The 18034-nt window shown below is 56.4% G+C and overlaps 5 protein-coding genes across 5 annotated transcripts; 2 read left to right on the top strand and 3 right to left on the bottom strand.

Moving 5' to 3' along the window:
• Positions 1 to 22: 22 nt before the first annotated feature.
• VTJ04DRAFT_3881 (uncharacterized protein) lies at positions 23 to 6019 on the bottom strand (the record flags this gene model as incomplete). The annotated part of the gene is made up of 4 exons (XM_069361829.1): positions 23 to 947; positions 1014 to 5633; positions 5743 to 5765; positions 5960 to 6019. The coding sequence occupies 4 exons, from the start codon at positions 6017 to 6019 to the stop codon at positions 23 to 25; spliced, it is 5628 nt and encodes a 1875-aa protein (XP_069222401.1).
• A 176-nt stretch (positions 6020 to 6195) lies between these two features.
• On the top strand, positions 6196 to 6423 carry VTJ04DRAFT_3882 (uncharacterized protein; the record flags this gene model as incomplete). The annotated part of the gene is made up of 1 exon (XM_069361830.1): positions 6196 to 6423. One exon carries the CDS (start codon positions 6196 to 6198, stop codon positions 6421 to 6423), a length of 228 nt encoding a protein of 75 aa, XP_069222402.1.
• Positions 6424 to 8248: 1825 nt separating this feature from the next.
• On the top strand, positions 8249 to 10081 carry VTJ04DRAFT_3883 (uncharacterized protein; the record flags this gene model as incomplete). The annotated part of the gene is made up of 1 exon (XM_069361831.1): positions 8249 to 10081. The coding sequence occupies one exon, from the start codon at positions 8249 to 8251 to the stop codon at positions 10079 to 10081; it is 1833 nt and encodes a 610-aa protein (XP_069222403.1).
• A 1186-nt stretch (positions 10082 to 11267) lies between these two features.
• On the bottom strand, positions 11268 to 13690 carry VTJ04DRAFT_3884 (uncharacterized protein; the record flags this gene model as incomplete). Its single annotated transcript, XM_069361832.1, has 2 exons — positions 11268 to 13040; positions 13472 to 13690. The coding sequence occupies 2 exons, from the start codon at positions 13688 to 13690 to the stop codon at positions 11268 to 11270; spliced, it is 1992 nt and encodes a 663-aa protein (XP_069222404.1).
• A 1914-nt stretch (positions 13691 to 15604) lies between these two features.
• VTJ04DRAFT_3885 (uncharacterized protein) lies at positions 15605 to 16608 on the bottom strand (the record flags this gene model as incomplete). Its single annotated transcript, XM_069361833.1, has 2 exons — positions 15605 to 15766; positions 15844 to 16608. The coding sequence occupies 2 exons, from the start codon at positions 16606 to 16608 to the stop codon at positions 15605 to 15607; spliced, it is 927 nt and encodes a 308-aa protein (XP_069222405.1).
• Positions 16609 to 18034: the final 1426 nt, after the last annotated feature.

Genomic DNA, 18034 nt, shown 5'->3' on the forward strand with positions numbered 1-18034 from the left:
TCCAAAAATCCCATCAAGAAGATCACCTCCCACTCAACGTCCCCGCCAAGTTCATCGACATATAAGCATCCTTCGTCCAATCATCATCGTCCCCCACATACGACTCACGCCCATCCACACCAGGCAGGCGGATCTGCGGCGGTGGCCTCTGCTGCTGTTGCTGCTGGTCGTTCTGCTTGGAGGACATCGCACCTCCAATCCCTGCCCCTGCCGTCTTGTTCGTGCTCGCGCTGTGTTTGGAATCAGGCCGTTCACCTTCGCCATCGTCAAGCCCGAACTGGTCGAAATCGGGCAATTCGAACCCGTGTGAAGGGAGATTGGGCAACGCCTGGCCCTGCGTCTGGTCCGCTGGGCCGTCCAGCTGGGGGAGCCGAGGCTGGCGGTTGTCGGCGGGCATCTCAATCGGTCCCGACGGCGAGGACGGGTTTGCTGTCGCTTGGGAATAGGCCTGACCCGAGTACTGCTGTTGCTGGTGAGCGTTGCCAGGCTCGACCTGTTCCGCAATCTGCGGCGCCGGCTCGAGGTTGCGCAAGGAGCTGTTCCGGCGGGCACCACCAAGGCTGGAACTGCGAAGACTGCCAGTCCCGACACTGGCGCGATGAACACCCTCATCCGGTCCCGCTCCGCCAGAACCAGCCTCACCTCCAGCCGACGCTGGAGCACCAGGCTGGCCCACGCCAATCTCGCGCACATCTCCATCCTTGATACTGAACTGGGCCATGGTGCGCAGCTTCCTGCTAACCCACCCAGCCAAGATCTTGCCACGCTGCTTCTCGCCGAGACGGCTGCGGGGGAAGTCGCCTCTGTTGACGAATGCGACAATGTCCACGACGATTTGGTGCTCGTTGAGCACGGCGTTGACGATGACGGGCACGATGGACGCGAGGTAGGCCTTGCGCGAAACTTCGACGAGGACGACAACGAGACCACCGGCTTGGAATACGGCGCTGGGAGGTAATTGTTAGCATCTTCGCCAAGTCGTTCTCGTTAGAGGGAAAATCGGGGGCACTCACCATCCTCCAGGCACCACATTCCGATGGCACCTCTCGACCGAGGCCTCGATATCCATCGGGAAGTGGCTCAACCCATTGATCTCAAACGTCTCGCCAATGCTCCCCAGCACAAAGAGCACTTGCATATCCACCAGCGCCCCTCCTGGCCCGATCGGCCTCCGTACACTATGCAAGAACCCCAAATCCCCCGTTCTCACATAACTGATGCTTGGATCCTCCACCGTCCGTCCATCGAATCTCTCAGCATCAAACGGATCCCTCGACCCGTAGAATCCCTTCACGCACGCCTCCGAATCGACCCAGATCTCTCCATACTCGCCCTCACTGCACAGCCGCCGACTTTCAGGGTTGACGATGGCAATCTGCGTCGACACAGGCACCATACCCGAGTCTTGCACCAGCAGGGCCTTGGGCTCGCGTTCTGGGTCGGTGACATACACGAGCCCGCGGCGCAGGGCCTTGGGGTCGAGCCACAGCTCGATGGGCTCAATGCACATGTACGAGCGGCTGGCAATCATGGGGTTCAGGACGTGCGAGTAGACGGTGTTGATAGCCGTGCGATCCAGCCCGGTGGCGGCGAAGTGCATGCGCACTTTCTGGAAGACGTCCACCCTCGGCCTGCCCTCGGCCGAGATCATCATGTTCTTGAGCTCATGCAGCGTGAACCCCTTGCCTGGCATCATGTTCATGGCGTGATCCAGCATCTGCGGAGTGGCATAGGTGTCTTTGATCTTGTACCGTGACAAGATCAGGAACAACGATGCCGGATTCTGCGCAAACTCGACTGGAGACAAAAGGTAGGTCGGGGTGCCGATGTAGATGCCCATGAGGCAGGTGTGGATGAAGCCTAGGCCCGTGGTGCTGCGCACGCATCCAAGGACGGGGCGAGAGCTGCTCATCTGGCAGGTTTCCTTTTGGACTTTGCACATGCCCAGGATGGTGTCATGACCGAGTTGGACCGCCATGCGCCGCTGGTCGGGAGTCCAGTACGTCCAGATAATGGCAGGGTAGCCTGGCTGCACCCAGGCTGGGTCCATGGTGATGCCGAGATCGCGACAGCCGCTGTTCTGCTTGGGGGGCTTGCTCGTGTTGTAGATGTTGGGAAGGGATACTTTGAGAACCTGCGCCGTCTGCTTGATGTGCTGCGCAATGGGCTTCGACTTGAGCAAGTGATCCACATCCTGGTTCACCAGCACAGCGCGCACGCCAAAGTCGGACACGAGGTGCAGGAAAGCCGGCACATCCTCCGACAGGCGGTTCTGATCCATAGGCGCCAGCGGAATCACAACGATGCCCAGGTTGAGGCAGGCGTGCAGAGCAAACACGAACTCCTCCGAGTGCGTATACATGAGCACGACGTGGTCACCAGCGCGTAGCTTGACCTTATTCTTGAGATACATCGCGACCGCTGCGATCTTGAGATCAAACTTCTTCCAAGTTACACCCTTACCCTCCTTCCCGCGGCCGTCGATGGTGCAGTACGACAGCTCTTCTGGCTGGCGGGCCACGCGCCACTGAATCAGGTCCGTGATGCTGGTGAAATTGTTGAGAGGGGTCGAGGTGCGGTCATCAATGACCACCTCGCGCGGGTCAACGCCAGAGTACTGCTTGTCGGCTCGGGCGAGCAGGGCTGCACGCTGTTCAGAAGCAACGGGCGACCAGATGCCGCCAACAGGGTCGACACCCACGGGCAGGTTCAGGACGGCGTGCTCCACAGCAAACTTGACATGGACGCAGGGAAGGTTGCCCAGATCGAACTCGCGGCGGCAGAGCATATTGCCGATCTCGCGGCGACCGTTCTTGGTCACGCGCGGCAGAGCGTTGGGTGCCGTGATCATGACGCAATAAACTCGCAGGTTGTGTTCCTGCCGCAACACGTCCATAGTCCGCTCAGCGAGTGAGTCAAGAAGCGCGGTATCCAATTGTCGAGGCGGACCACCGCTCGTGGCTGGCGCCGTCGACGCCGCCTGAGTTTCGAGCACTACAACAGGCAAGTGCTCTTCGTTGACAAACACGTCGAAGGCTGAGCAATCAAAGATCTTGGGAACATTCTTCATGATGGTCACCACCATGTGCTGGACGAAGTAGTAGCGGTGCTCGGCATTGGCGGAGTCAGGGCCCTGGCCGCCCTCGACCCATTCGACCTTCTGGCGGATACGATCCTCGTAGAGACCCAACACGTATATTTTGCCTTCAATAACGGTGCCGAGAAGTCCGGTGCGGAGGAACTCGGGCTCGACTGGAGTGGGCGTCGGGTCACCGGGCTCAAACTTGTAGGGTCGGGCATGGAAGATTTGTTCTGTGTGCTTAGGCAACGCCCAAAAGCCACCCGAGAGCGATGGCGAGTCAACCCAGATCTCGCCGATGGTGTTGGGAGAAGCAAGCAAGCCCGTTTCCGGGTCGACAACAGCGAGAGTCGCGTCCGGGATGGGATACCCAAAGGCGCCGATGCGAATCGTGCCGGGCTCGCTGGAGGCGCGCTTGGCGACATCTTCACCGATAGCCACAACAACCACCTCGTTCGACTTCAAGGCCTCGCGATCGAGAAGCACCTCAGCCAGTTCGTTTTGCGAACTTTCGTCTTTGGCGGCAGTGGTACCCTGAGCCAGGAGAGTCGAGAATCCGTTCTGGGGTGTCGACTTTTCTTCCTTGTCCTTCTTGTCCTTTTCCTTCTCCTTTTCTTTGTCTTCGCCACCATCCTCGTCTTCGTCGTCTGGACCCAACTTGAGCTTCAGAGGGCAACCCATTCGCTCCTCGCCGCCGAGCCAGTCGCGCACACTAATGAGCATACCACCGTGTTCAGGCAGGCACAACATCGGCGCAACAACCTCCCGGGATCGTGGATTTCGGAGCGGGCGGAACCAGCGGTCGGCCAGGAGCTCGTTGAATTCGCAATCAACAGTCAACGTGTCAATCAGGCACAACTTCACAGTCGAAAAGTTCGGTTCCATGCCCTTCTTAAAGTTGCGGGTGGCCATTGGGTCAGCTTGGTAGTTGTACGCGACGAACTTGAGGCCCGGATAGTCAGCGACAAGGACGGTGGGCTTGTACTTGGTGATGAGATGGGCATAGAGACCAGGAAGCTCGACAGCTTTGCTCTCCAACCAGACCGTAGTGTGGCCGCCGTAAACGTTATACAAGAGCCCCAGGATCATGCCGATACCTTGGCGACCGTCAAGGTAAGAGAGAAGAATCTCGCTGCCCTGGCGGCCAGACCCGTTGATGAGGCGGCCGTTCTTGTCGCGCAGAGTCCTGCTGAACGTATCAGCAGCTCCACCGGCGGGAGCGGTAGAGATGATGGCGCTGAGACAGGCCATCTGGTGCATGATGGTGCGATGACTGAGAACCACACCGCGGAGATCGCCAGTCGGAGCACGGGAGAACTCGATGTAAGCCAGATCCGGGACGGACAATGGAGGGATATCGTCTTTGCGCTTTGGATGGTAGCTTCCGAACTCGTTGGTCTTCCACCACTCAACACCCTTAGGCCAGGTGAGCTTTTGGGCCGTGATATCGCGCTGGAAGGTCTTGATGTTGTAGTCGGTAGTCAGGGCGAGGTGTGCCTGGGTCTGTGTGAGGATCAGGTTCAGTTTTTGGTAGTCCTGAAACTCATTGATAGGCACGGCTACGACACCGGCGATGAAGCAGCCCAGAAGGGCAATGGCAAAGTCAATAATTTCGGTATCACGGTAGACGAGAGCAACACGGTCACCGCGGTAGAGGGAGCTCTTGTCACGGATGACTTGGGCCACCTTCTCGGCCCTCATGGCCAGCTTATCCCAGGTGATGGAAGCGATTTCCTTGCCCTTGCTATCCAAAACCCAGTACGCGGGGAGTTTGGCCGTGGTCCGCGCACGATGGCGCAACACGGCCGCGATGTTGTCAAAGTTGGACATGGGAGTGTTCTCATCATGAGGGTCGGTGATGGCGAAGGGGAGGTCGCGCGGCTCAAGAGGTCGAAGAAACTCCAAGGCCTCGGGAGGCGGGAGATCGCTGGCTGTGAGCATGGGCGGGGCCATGGCAGCTGTGGGAGAGAAAGCATCCCCTGCCGAGTACCTCTGCGGTCCACCATACTCGGCCGCCCCTGGGTCGTACGACTGGCCGGCAAAGTCGGAGAAGAATCCCTGCGAGTCTAGCAAGGTCCCAGTGCGGCCGTCATAGGGATTTGCGTTTTGGAGCGGCGGTTCACCGTACCCCATGGGCTGGTTTTCGGGGCTGAAAGCGTAGTCCCCAGACACCATGGTGCCAGACCTGGTGGGAGGGTCGTTGTATGCGGGGTCGTTAAGGGGAGAGGTGCCGAGGAAGAGCGAGTCGTGCTGGCGCATGTTTGGTCGCTGGTCGGCCATGGGACCCCCTGGAGCGAGCAGGGAGGCCGGGTGCGCGTCGATACTTTCATAGGGAGATTGGGGTCGGTACTCAGAGTATGAAGCATAACTGTCTGGTCGGGGCGCTCCCGAAGAGTTGGCATTGAGGGTGGCAAGTGAGGCGGCGCGGTGGTCTTCAGGGGGCGCATGGGATGGTTCATCGGGGTTATGAATGCGCAAACCACCAATGTTGAGGTCTTGGAGATCCCCTGCGAGCCCATATTGCGATATCAACTGGGTGCGCCGCTTCTGATACCTGGAAATCGGGAACACAACGTGGTCAGCGTGGTGGAACGTCGGGATGTGCGGATTTGTGGTGGGTGACGGTAGAGGAAACGGTAGAGGAAGACTCGGAATCATCGTACCCCTTTTGTGTGATGTCCCCTTCCTAGCAGTTGAGCAACTCAGGGTCAGCGACAGCCGTTACATCAAACAGTCAGGTAGTGCCATCATGGAGCTCGACCATCCCGGGAGATTGGTCTTATGCACGCGGAAGGGCAACCGAGAGGACAGGCGAAGGCGAGGTCCTCCGAAGGGCAAACCCGTGTAACGCGATAGGAGGTCCAGTTTGACAAGACATACCTCGAGCTCCCTGTCGAGCTCCTCGAGCTTCCGCTGCAGTTCTGGATGAAGTGCCGCCATGATGGCGGGAGTCTATGGTGACGCGGTCGGTGTAGTCCTGGTCAGGAGTAGAGAAGCAGGTGGTCGGGAGAGTCAATAAAACGAAGGACGGAAAGGAGAGCGAGAGACGGGAGGACGGATTAGCGAGTGCGATAGGTGGCCGTCATGCACGAGATTTCAGCAACTGAGACACGACGATGCACAAGATGCACAGGGCCGAAGTAGAGGGACTGAATCAATCTCGTGGTCGCGGAGCTGCCCAAGCAGGCTCAGGATGCTGGTGGTGCATCAGCGCGCGCCACTTCGGCGTTGGCCCTGGTCTTCTGTGTTTCTCGTCGATGGCCTCGGTGACGTCAGGGAGCAATGCCACGAGTGTCGGGTATGGCGCAGTGTTGCAGTTTGTTTGCGCCCAGGGCCAAGTCTAAGGTGTCAAAGAGAGGCCCGAGGTTGGAGTCGTCGGGTCTCAGGAATGGGCAAGACATGGACAAGAAAGTCGAGAAGTCAACAATCGGACGCCTGAGGGACAATCGATTCATGGATGTCCCCTCGGGGCATGTCAGGTACGTACCGAGAGCATGAAAGGTGGGGCAGCTGAACGCCACTTTCCGCGGCGGATCCTCCGTATCCACCATGTCTTCTCGTGTATTTTCCGTATTGATGCTTGTAAGTCTCGTGTTCTGCCCTTGCATCCTGTCCTCCATCTCCAACTCCCGCATTCCCCCCATCCGCTTCTACCGTCTTCCAGCGCTTCCGGGTGCTGACCCAGACCCTGGTTCTCAACGGCGCTGCATCCGCGGCATATGCAGATTTTGCAGAGGGAAAAGATGGACACGCGTACTTCATATATTCCCGCCGAATCCAAGTTGAGCCGCGGACAAGCCGGGGATCCATTTGTTCATTTTCCCGGTGTTCTGGATGGCGCCATCTCCATCTGCCGTCCGCTCACCGATTTCCCACTCACCGTGGTCAAGATACCATACCTACAACAGATGCCCCTCCATAGAAGCGGGGAGTCCCGTCAGCAATATGAACATCCAACACCCACCTCCAATAAGTAACCCCTCGAGCACACCAGAGACTGAGGCGGATGCAATGTCGGGGGCAAATGTTTCAGAGAGCAAACATCCATTCCCGATTGCCATCAGGCTGGAAAACCCTTCATTAAACCAGCTGAGGATTGGGACGGATTACCACGATGTTGATGAGAATCGAAAAGATCTACTACCTCTCCCTTGTGCTGTTGGAACCTTATGGCAATGTATTGTCATCGTCCAAAGGGAAACTTCGCCATGGAATTGTCAAGACCCGACCCAGGACAAGGCGGGACGGACCCGACTCCACCTCCATGTGGGGTCTGCACGTGGGTGGATCCCGTCCCAAACTTGGGAAAATTCGGTCCTCAAACACAGATCTCCCTCCGACTTCATGATTTTTTTCCTCGCCGAACTTGAGGTGTTCTCTGGACCTCAACGGAATGACTTGCTGACGGCAGCAACGCAGATGGCCCCAATCTCGACTATATGGTTATCCTGGCTGTTTTATCATCTTTCTGTACTTCCGGACTGACATCATCATGGACATGGACTGTGGTGGGCAGCATTCATTCTCGACCTCCTCCTCCATCTTGGTAAGTCCTCATATTCTTTCCTTACTCGGCCCTCTATTGCAGAGGCCACTTCTTCATGATGAATCCTACGCATTCTCACAGACCTGTTCTGAACCTCTGTGCTGAGAAACTGCTTTGCTCTCACTTCTGACCCCAACCCGTCACCTCCATCACTGTCAGTTGCGTTTTTCTGGCATCCCGCATGACTGACCGACCCAGCTCTAGGTTTGCTCTCTACCCCAATGAATGCCGTGGACTCGCCATGCATTGCCTCCCCCTTCAGTCTTTGTTGCCAGGAGCGACTTCTTTGTCTTCGACACTCCGGACTACCTCTTCCCCGATGCCATGGCTTTGTTCCAACCTGAGTTGGCCGGCTATCCGTGCTAAATATACACACATAGACTCGAACAATATACATTGTTTTCCTCCTGGGTGTCCTTTGATTCCTTCTTCCAGCATGAAGCCGTATATAACTGATCCTCTACTCCCTATGTTGTGAACAATGTCATTCATTTCCGTCCTTATCTCGAAATCACCAACCTACCCTTCCACATCACAGACTATCCCGTAGTTCAGCTGAGCTGCTACGCTAATCTTTCGTTCCAACTAATCGCTTCCATTCATTCCTTCAAACATTATCGAATATGGACTCCAGCCCTTCTAATATTCACATGGATCCTATGGACCTCGATGAGCTTTGGAACGCTGTCGACCCCCAGCTGGTGGATCAGCCTGTGGTAGACGACAACGACCTGTTTGGCGATAACCTCACTGGTGAGAACTCTCCCGAACCCCCCGGGCCTTCTGCTTCTACACTTACCCTTCCGCAGGATCCTAACCCGCAGCCGTCTTTTGCCCTTCCTGCTGAGGTTCCCAATCCTCAGCCTTCCGTTCCCGTTTCCGGACCTCCCACCACTTCCCAAGCGCCGGCCGCCGCCAGCGGAGCAAACGACTTTACTAACTTCACTATTTCTTCTGCCTTGGACAACCTTTCTTCCAATATTGACCTCACGGGTTTTGCCTTTAGTCAAATTCAGCAGCCCCAAGGTCTGCCTGCAGGACCAAATGCCGCGGTTCTGAACGCCCCCAAGATCTCCAATAACAGGCGTCGCAAGGCTGATGCCAACAACGACCCATCTTCCATTTACAGGAAGCCGACTGGGCTGGGGCCATGGGGTCCTCGCAGGGGGCCTCATCTCACCCATCTCTTTCAGTACTACCAAACTTATGCTGAGCTGAGGCATGACACTACTTTCACCCGCGAGGACATCGTTGCCTTCATGAAGGGAGCGGGAAACACGAACCCGGGCCGCAAGTTGACACTGTGGATTCAACACGCTCCAGCCCAGATCAACAACCGTTACGCCAACGGTTCCAGCTCGTCCAAGTGCCGGTACAAGAACTGCCCCGGCACTTCGAGGACTATCCTCAAGGGCTTCTTCCGCGTTGCCTTTGACGAGTTCTCCGACCAGACGGGCTCCTACCTGGACCCGATGCACAACGCCTTTTACATGCACCTGCACTGCTTCGAGTCACTCTTCGACCTGGGCTATCTGATCCACCATGGCGCGGCCACCAAGAACTTCCAAATTCTCCCCGACGTTCGCCAGTTCCCTTTCGAGGAGCGCAACCCTGCTGCTCTCAACCGCGACTTCTTCGCCGTCTATGAGGCTTATAACCAGTGGGTTCAGGCCCAAAAGGCTCGCGCTGATGCCCTCCACACCGCCAACCTCGCGACCCCCTCTGCGTGGTACGACGGCTTAAATCCCATCCCTAACCAGATCCTCCCTCACACCCAGCGTCTCGGTTTCGCCCTGACTGAGGCTCACCTCGCCTATCAGAACCAGAACCGCGCCACCGTCCGCGAGAGGCGTGGCGGCGCGAATATCGGCATCCACAAGGGTGACCTTGAACTCTACGAACGCCTTCGCAAGCGTGGTGAGAATGCCAGCAAGACCTTCTCTGCCTCGCTCAACCCGAACAAGCGCAAGAGGGGCACCGTCAACGATGACGATGCTCCGTACATCTACATCGAGGACGACGACGAGGAGGAGGACGAAGACGAGTATCTCCCCTCCCCACACACTTCGCGTCCCGACAAGCGCGTGCGCGTCAACACATCAACTCCTTCCACTTCCTCCTCCTCCTCCAATGTTCGCAGGGCCATTCGCGACCGTGTCCACGCCCGCCAGCAGAATTTCGCTAACTTGTACACCTCGAACACCCTCTTCCCCACACTTTCTTCCCTGCCGCAGCCACAACAGCAGCTGCAGAGCCCTAATATCATCACAGACACCCAGCGGGGTTCTTTGGGTGCCGAACGATCGCTTGGTGACATTCTCGGCAGTTCGAGGGTGGCCTCAAGGGTCAAGAAGCTTCACAAGCCGGCCCGTCGGGAGCTGGAGATCAGCTTGAGGAAGATTGAGAGGCAGCAGGCGCAGCTGGGCATGAGAAAGAGGAGAGCTATGTCGATGTGAGGTATTCTTGGCTATGCAAGGTTAAGTTTATGGGTCAGGTAAGTCGGGATATTTAGTCTTGATACCCCCTGTTTTGTTCTCGCATAGCGTCGCGTTTGGGAAAGCATACCTACTGCCTACCTATGGAGTTTGGCTTTTGAAGAAAGTATGCTATACAGGTAAGGGGCCGTAAACATACCTAACAGCTGCTAGTCAGCTGGAACGATGTCTGCGTAATATGACGCATAAACCTGTCCAACAGGACATTTATAGTATATAATTATTAATGCATAATGAAGAAATCAAGTCAATGTTTGCTTCTTGATGTGGATGTTATGTCAACAAAACTCATAGCCTGAGGAAAGGTCATCCAGCTTGCCAGACTGTCTACTTACTTTAAACCACATCGATGATTTGCCCGACATGTAGCAATTGTGATTGTACTTGAAACTTGACATTCACAAGCCCTAATCTCGATCTCAGGAGCCTTCCACTAGGCATCCTATACTGAACCATGTAATTACCAGCCTAGGTTCTTTGAGGTGCCTCGCGTCAGACAGAGGAGATAGTAACAGCAGAAAAACGTCACAAAGACACAAAGGGGGATGCTTTGTCACGCACGGCCACATGAATGGATGCCTTTGTCCTGTAGAGGACACAAAGAAAATAAAACTCTCCTTGTTCCATTGTATTGGTGTATTCATTGCCCACGTCCATTTCACACGCTTGACATAGTCCAAGTCTTGCCCTCGAAGAGGACCGAGGAGATTGCCTTGAGGGATCAGAGACGGTGTCAAGACTCGAGGACTACGAACTGAACAAGACAAACACACCGTTGTTCAAGGCTCCAGAGGTGAACTCAACTTGGTGAGGAGGTACGCCTCATCAAGGCCGCTCAACACGATTCGAATGCAGAAAGAAGTGATGTCGTACTTGTTTGTCTATCCCCAAAATCTAACCAAACCAATACATGAACCCAAACGCCTCAGCCCAACCAACTTGCTAGCTCGACATGTGTCCATGTTCGTAGTGATCATACACTCATTCCAAGATACCAGACCCAGGCAGCATCTGCCAACTGACTTTTGGTCCCTGGCCATCCCATCATCGGCCATTCTCACACCCAATCGAAGACAAACCATGATCATAATCATACACAAAACATAAGGCTCATTTGTAGGTGGAAATGAACCAAACCTGGGGGGGCTTAAAACAAAAACTCCTGTCCCGGTTGACTCACCACATATTCCACACCCAACTTCTCCTTTTCCTCATGCTGCAGTAGTTCCGCCAAAATGACGTCCTGCGCCGGCACTCCATCTGACATGCGGTTCTTGACATGGATGATAACCACCTTCAATCCGGCGAGGGCGTTGCGCAAGTCCGTCTGCGCAGACTGTTGCTGGTGCTGAGCCGCCTCCAGCTGTTGGCAGGACGACGTTGGGGCAATGCCAGGCCAAAGATTCGGGGCAGTGCCCGAGGTGGGACTCGCATCAGACGGGTGAGGAGAGGCCATGTCCAAGTCCGAGTCGTCGCCGCCGCGGACGTTGGTTGCCGAGAGGCTGCGCGTCATGTTGACAGACCTCGGCCGGGACCTCCGGCGAGGGGGGCCGTCGCTGGTATTGACCACCCCGCGAAGCGGGTGCGGCGAACGGAGTGACGGCCTGCCAGGACCATCCTGTAACCCAGACAGTTGCTCGCCCTCCGAGATGCTAGCAACAGAGACGCGTCGACTCGCGGCCAAACTGCCGGGCGAGAGGGGCGTGTCTGGACAGGGGGCCAACTGCGGAGTGGTGCTCATGGCCCGCCTGGGAATATGAATGTCATCGTCGCCGACGCGTTTGCGCTTTTTATTGTGATTATCAGTGGCGGAATCGGCAAGGCCAGACTCCCCCGACGTGGGATTACGTACGGCGGCCACTTCTTCAGCCAGAGCCCTCATCTCCTCGACAATGAAGCGCGGAGACAGGTGCCCAAACAAGCGGTCGACAGGTTGAGAGTTGTCGAAGCTGCACTCGATAAAGATGGCGGCCAGGTCTCCGGCCACGATCTTGGGTGCGATCTCCCTCCAAACCTGGCGATTTCGTGGGGACAGGCTGATGCTGTCTGGCTCGACATCGCCGAACATTAATATCTCACGGCCGGTGTCCATGCTGCGGAGGAAATAAACGGAGCTCTCGTAAACACATGTCGTTTCTTCAACAATAGAATAAGCACTGCTGCGGCGGCCACCGGGTGAAGCTTGGAGGTGCTCGCTTTGTTGAAGTAGGGCACCAAGGTTTGCTGGCAGCGAGGTAGGAGGAAGGTTACGGGATGGTGTGTTATAACCTTGCCCGACGGAAGAGGCATCGAAGCTGGGATGCCGACTCGTACCCCGATGGGTATGGCGCTCGATACAGTGTCCGTGGCTCACGCTCATGACTTTGACCTGCAAGCCGGGAGCCATCTGTGCGTAGCCACGGCCTGGGCCCTCACCGAGAAGGGGGGAACCGCCATCTACCAGTCTCTGGTAGGTAACAAGGCCGGCGCCGTTATTTTCATCGCTCAAGTTTGGCCAAATAATATTGTTGAATATGTGTGTTTTGATAGCCGCGATGGTGCTTGGGAGTCCTGCAAGTTTCTTGGGCCGGTCGCCACCAAGGGCGGCTGTGTTGATCACAAAGCCGGCAAGGTGATCTAGGTGAGGGTGGGTGATGAGGTATGTATCAATGAGGTTTTTGTGGATGTAGGCGGTGTTCGCGTCGGCAGTGGCATAGGGAATCTCCAAGCCGGCAAAGGGGCCGGTCGATAGGGTATGCGGGAGGGCAGGACCACCATTCTGCCCAAGATTGGCTGGTTGTGTTTTCTCCAAGATGGTCTTGATGGCACCGAGATGAACGCCGGCATCAACGGCAACGACGGATCCGTTAGACCATCCAGCGCTCGCAGAGCGCACTAGGAAAGCTGTGACATTGTTCTCAAGGGGACCACCGCCCGAGCCCTGTGGAAAGTTAGTTACTGATGGTTCCTGGCTGATACAAATTGACAAGTATGAAGAGAGGACAGGACGCTCCAGGCGACCGAATCGATGGATTTAAACAAGGTCCCTGGAGCTTTGGCATTGCAGGAGCTATGCCACATCTAAATACAAATCGATCTCCTAGGTGGCGGAAACCAAGGTTGAATAAAACAATTCGATGACCAAAGGAGTCTCTCATCCACGGGACCCCTCCATCCCCAAAACTTCCGTGCGGCCAAACTGTGAGCAGACTTCACTCCGCCAGAGGGTTGGAACGCCACGGAGTTGGGGTCATGTGTGATAGATAAGAGAGGAGACATTGAAGAGGCAAATGCGCCGATGGCGAAACAGGACCCCGTAGAATGGACAGCTGCGAAACGACAAGGGAGGGTGGACACGGAACGTTAACTCACCAAGACAATAACGTGCAGTGCAAGTTTGCGTGCAGAAGCGGGCGCTTGTGATGTCGTCGCCGGTTGGGTTGTGGCTGCATCATTCTCTGCGCCTCTGGCTCCGCCGTCTGGAATTAGTGCAGTCGATGATGTTGTCTCTGGACATGATGTTGGGACTGGGGCTGCTGCTGTGGCTGCTGCTGCTCCCTGTACATGCCGCCGGCGAGTGCCCGCCGCCATGCTGGACAAATTCCCGGCGAACGAGACCGGTTCAGTGATACTCGTTGCTTGCGATCGCTTGCGACGGGGCGCACGCACGATAGACGGGAGCGGATATTGTGCAAGTAAGCTGGATGCACGCAGTCGCGTCGTGAGCGACGATGCGGGTGACGCTGCAGTATGACAAACACCAGCCAGACGAGATGACCCGATCCACTGGTCTTACTTGGGGGCACGGCGACTTCAAATCTCCGTGTCTTGGGGGCGGAATGAGCAACGCTGAAGATTCGGGACGCTATAAGAATGCAACCATGGAACCTAGACAACAATTGGCAATAAATATAATAAAAAAAATGAAATGGCTAGGTAGGTATGCTGAATATCACGGATGGATGGTGTATCATCCAGAATTGGCGAGCATCTCTCCGTGCCTTTATAACAATGACGACGTTGTCCACCTGAGACTAGGCGGCCGAGTCGACAACGACGAGGATGATGGCTGGGCTGGCGCAAGTCCGGGATCGAGGCTGCATCATCGAGGACAAGATCTCAGGGATCAGTGACTGGATGGAGAATGCCGCGATAAGTAAGAATGGCTGCCAGGATGGCTCAGGTCCCGCCAGGGAAACCACTCACAGCGCACGGCAAGTTCCAGATGTCAAAGCGACGCCGAGGAAAGGACGGGAGGCCTTTTTGACCTTTTGACCCTGCAAATCTGCAGGCTAACGTGGGTTGCCTGCATCAGACTCCAGGAAGAGCGAAGTCAAGACCTACGGACGGGGGGGAAGCTTGTGGTTTCCCCAACGTCCCAGGTTTGGCACAAGGCTGCGCTGCAAAGAGAACGTTCCCAACACTTGGAGCCCACCTTCGCCCCGTGCTTGCAGCTCTGGGCACGTGTCAACTCAGGTCCACGCTGGCCACCTCCTTCGCTTCGACAAGATGCTGTTCCAATAGAGTTTCAATGTTCGAGGCTGAGGTTCAGACCAGGTACCTACTAGGTAGTACTATCTCGACCTCCGCCATCGCCGAGACCGACGAGATGCAAACCTCGAGTTCTCTTCCCAGCCCGTCCATCTTGCTCGTCGACTTCTACCTAGATTCATGTGTGACACCGGCTGTGGTCATGAGCACGGAAGTCGTCCCATGTTCGTAGGCACGCAGTAGTAGCAGCATCACCGTTACAACAGCGGGATGGGACCTGCATTCCCCCCGCCCTCCTCCATCTCCAACCGCCCCAAGCTCAGCTGCAGCTGCAGCCGCCGGGTCCTGCATGCGCCATTCCGCTGGAGTCTCCGGTGACTCCGTGAGGACGAGGACGTCTAGCATCACCTCAACTGACTTGTTTGCTGGACGTAGGCTGCAAGCACCTAGGCCTTCCATCGACTGGACGCATGGGGAGGATGTAGACCAAGTTTTTCCCTATGTTGTCCCTGGAGCCGGATCGGCTGCATCCTCAGGTCGAGCGGGGAGCCACCCGCAGACCCTTGGTTCCGGAAGCCCCACCCCCCGCTCGGACTCGCCGGTCCGGGCCATCTGGGCTGTTGCTCCGCGTAACGTCCACTGAGTGGCAGTTTGGCGTGGTTATACGCGCGGGGTCGGAATCGCCGGGAAGTCCTTCAACGCACCAGACGCCGCTGCTGGTCCTTTTGGCCTGTAGCTCTTCTTCTCTCTTTGGCGTTGGCGTTATCGTTCAGCGCCATGAAACGATGGCTTTCTAAGACGCCCTAACGTCACCACCACGCAAGGCAGACTCCAACCGCCAAGCTATCACCACGTTCAATCTTGATCAGGAACAAGCATTTCTCGAGGGAAAAGCATCACAACTCGTTGCATCGCACAACTAACCATTGTCTATCGTCTACTCGGTAACCACGTCTAAGGAAACCCTGAATCGAGGACCCTAACAGCTGTGTTTCTCTAGCCTTCGTGACGAATTCAGGAGGACTCAGACGTCCCGTTAGTCTGCTGCTTGCTCTTTAGCTTGTTCATCCCTTCGGCACCGCCGATATCCTTCTCAAAGTCAAACCTGGGCAGTTCCAACCCCGCGATGACTCGGCCGTATGTGATACCTCCCATCCTGCTGATGGGTCGCAGGATCTAGACCCAGTGGGCACACTCGCAGTCAGCATTCCAGCATTGAGGACACAGCGGCCTCTCCGCGGGACTCGACTCACCTTCGGATCAATCAACGTCCCCTCCTCATTCACCGCGTCGTCCCTGAGCCAGAACCTCGTTCCCTCAACCACGGCCAACGTGGTGGCCGTCCTGCCAGGGTTGGCGCGGCTCTCAAACTCTTGCACGCTGGCCAGCTTCCCTTCGATGGCGAACACAGCCTCGCGCACGCGGGCGCACCCGACCGTCTCGCAGTCATAAGCCGGCGTCAGCCCGCTCACGTCCCACTCGCTCATGCCGTACGGGGTATTGATGCTCGTCGAGTTGGCAGCCTCAACGAACCCCTCAGACACAAGGTTGATGACGCACTCGCCCCGATCGCGCAGGTTGCGCAGCGAGTCTTTGACGTAGCCTGGGCCTGATCCCGCCGGCGTGGCGAAGCCGATGGTGAACAGCGGCGGGTCATGGCCGATGACACTGAAGTAGCTGAAGGGAGCGAGATTCGTGGTCGTGCCGTCGGCGGAACGAGTGGACAGGAGGGCGATGGGGCGCGGGACAATGGCCGAGATCAGGAGCTTGTAGTTGAACGCTGACGGTCGGCCGGAGGCGTGGGGATCGATGACTCTGTGTTTATGAGAGCGGTCGGAGTCAGTCAGGATGTTGTTGGCACCGGAGCCGAAGGACCAGTTCGGGTCGGGAGTCTGGGTCAAAGTGAAGGTAGTGGAGGCGTCAAAGGGTGGGCGAGAGGCCTCAACGGTTTTGAAGTCGGGATGCCGGTTCCGCCGAACCTGCTCCCAATTTTGGCCCGCATTCTCGTCGGTTGCCATGGTTGCAGTGATGCTCTTTGATGGTGAGCGGAGTGGTGGTGTTGTTGCTGCTGTTGATGGCCCCGTATAAGTGGCGCCTCGGCGGTTCTCTGCTCTGCGGTGTTGATAATGGGGGGTGTTTGGATTTGAGTCTTGCTTTGCAGAAGGAAACCGGAGCGTCTCGAAATTCCAATCGCACTGCCGACGGGGTCATTATTTAGATTTGTCGAGATGGCAGCGCGGGGGAAGTCACCCGGCCGGTCGTAGTGCGCTTGTCGTCGGATAACGAGTTGCGGAAGGCGTGATGAGTGGGTCCGGGAAGGAGTGAAAGCCGAGCGCGGGGGAAGTTGCTGAGTGAGTGAGCAAGCAACATGTCTTAACCAGGAAGTTGAATTCCTCTATCTCAGAAACTGGAAGATCAAAATCGGATATAGCATCCATATCACCGGCCGTTGAGGCGAGAGCGAGGAGCGTTGAGGTGGCGGGTAAGGGCCCCCGAGACATTCCACGATTAGCGGCCCGGCAGTGACTGCCCGGTGCCGTACCCGACACAATGGATGGAGGATAAAGCACGTCAGCGTTGCCGAACACGGGCGTTCCCGCCCTGTGTCTTCCCGTGTAGGCGGCTCAGTCTTTGTCGTCGCGTGCATGCGGGGCCCAGGCTCCCGTCGCCTTCTTGTTCTAGAAGTAGGGGACGGCCGGATCAAGCACCACTCTGCGTTGAACAGTTGATGTCTCAATGACATCACATCTCCGGCTTGCTCAGACGGGTCTCTCGCGCTCAGTCTCGCGAGCCGAAGATATAAACTGGAAGCGGGATTATTAAGAAACTCTCATACGATATTTCGGGACAGGATGGCGACTTTCATCAAACATCTTCAAGCTCCCAAAGCTAGCCGTCCCAGCCGGGTGTTCCGGCATGTAAGCTCGGACACTGCGCCCAAACTCCGGTTCATCTCATCCACAACACGAAATTCACACCTCTGCGACTTGACCTTGGTTCAATCCTGCCACAATACCTGAATCAAGCGCCTACTTTGGGGGTCTATCCCGCGATTTGCACGAAGTCCTCTGTTCTGAATGCCTTGGTGTACTCTGTCCTGAAGTGCAGAGCTCTAACTCCCTCAGGAATGATCTACTTATGTCTCTAGGTATGTACATGGAACTTTATGCCTAACCACCTATAACCTTATATCACTGTGATCATCTTCGACATCTGAAGGCTTCTCTGGGTGTAACAGAGCTCCTCGTTTCGTCCAGACACTGACATGAGCCGTTCGTCCAAGACATTCGGCAGTCGATTTTCCTACGCGCCCAAACTTCCAGGTGCCAATTCCTGTTCGGGCTTCTTGGATCGCGAAACCAGACGGGCCGATGACAACCAATTCATTTCCGCAGGTTCGCACCGTTTCGCAGCCGCGACCACTAGCGGCCGGCTTGGCTTCGC

The sequence above is a fragment of the Mycothermus thermophilus genome (genome assembly GCF_041956435.1).
Source record: "Mycothermus thermophilus strain CBS 625.91 unplaced genomic scaffold VTJ04scaffold_2, whole genome shotgun sequence".
NCBI classification, from domain to species: Eukaryota; Fungi; Ascomycota; class Sordariomycetes; order Sordariales; family Chaetomiaceae; genus Mycothermus; species Mycothermus thermophilus.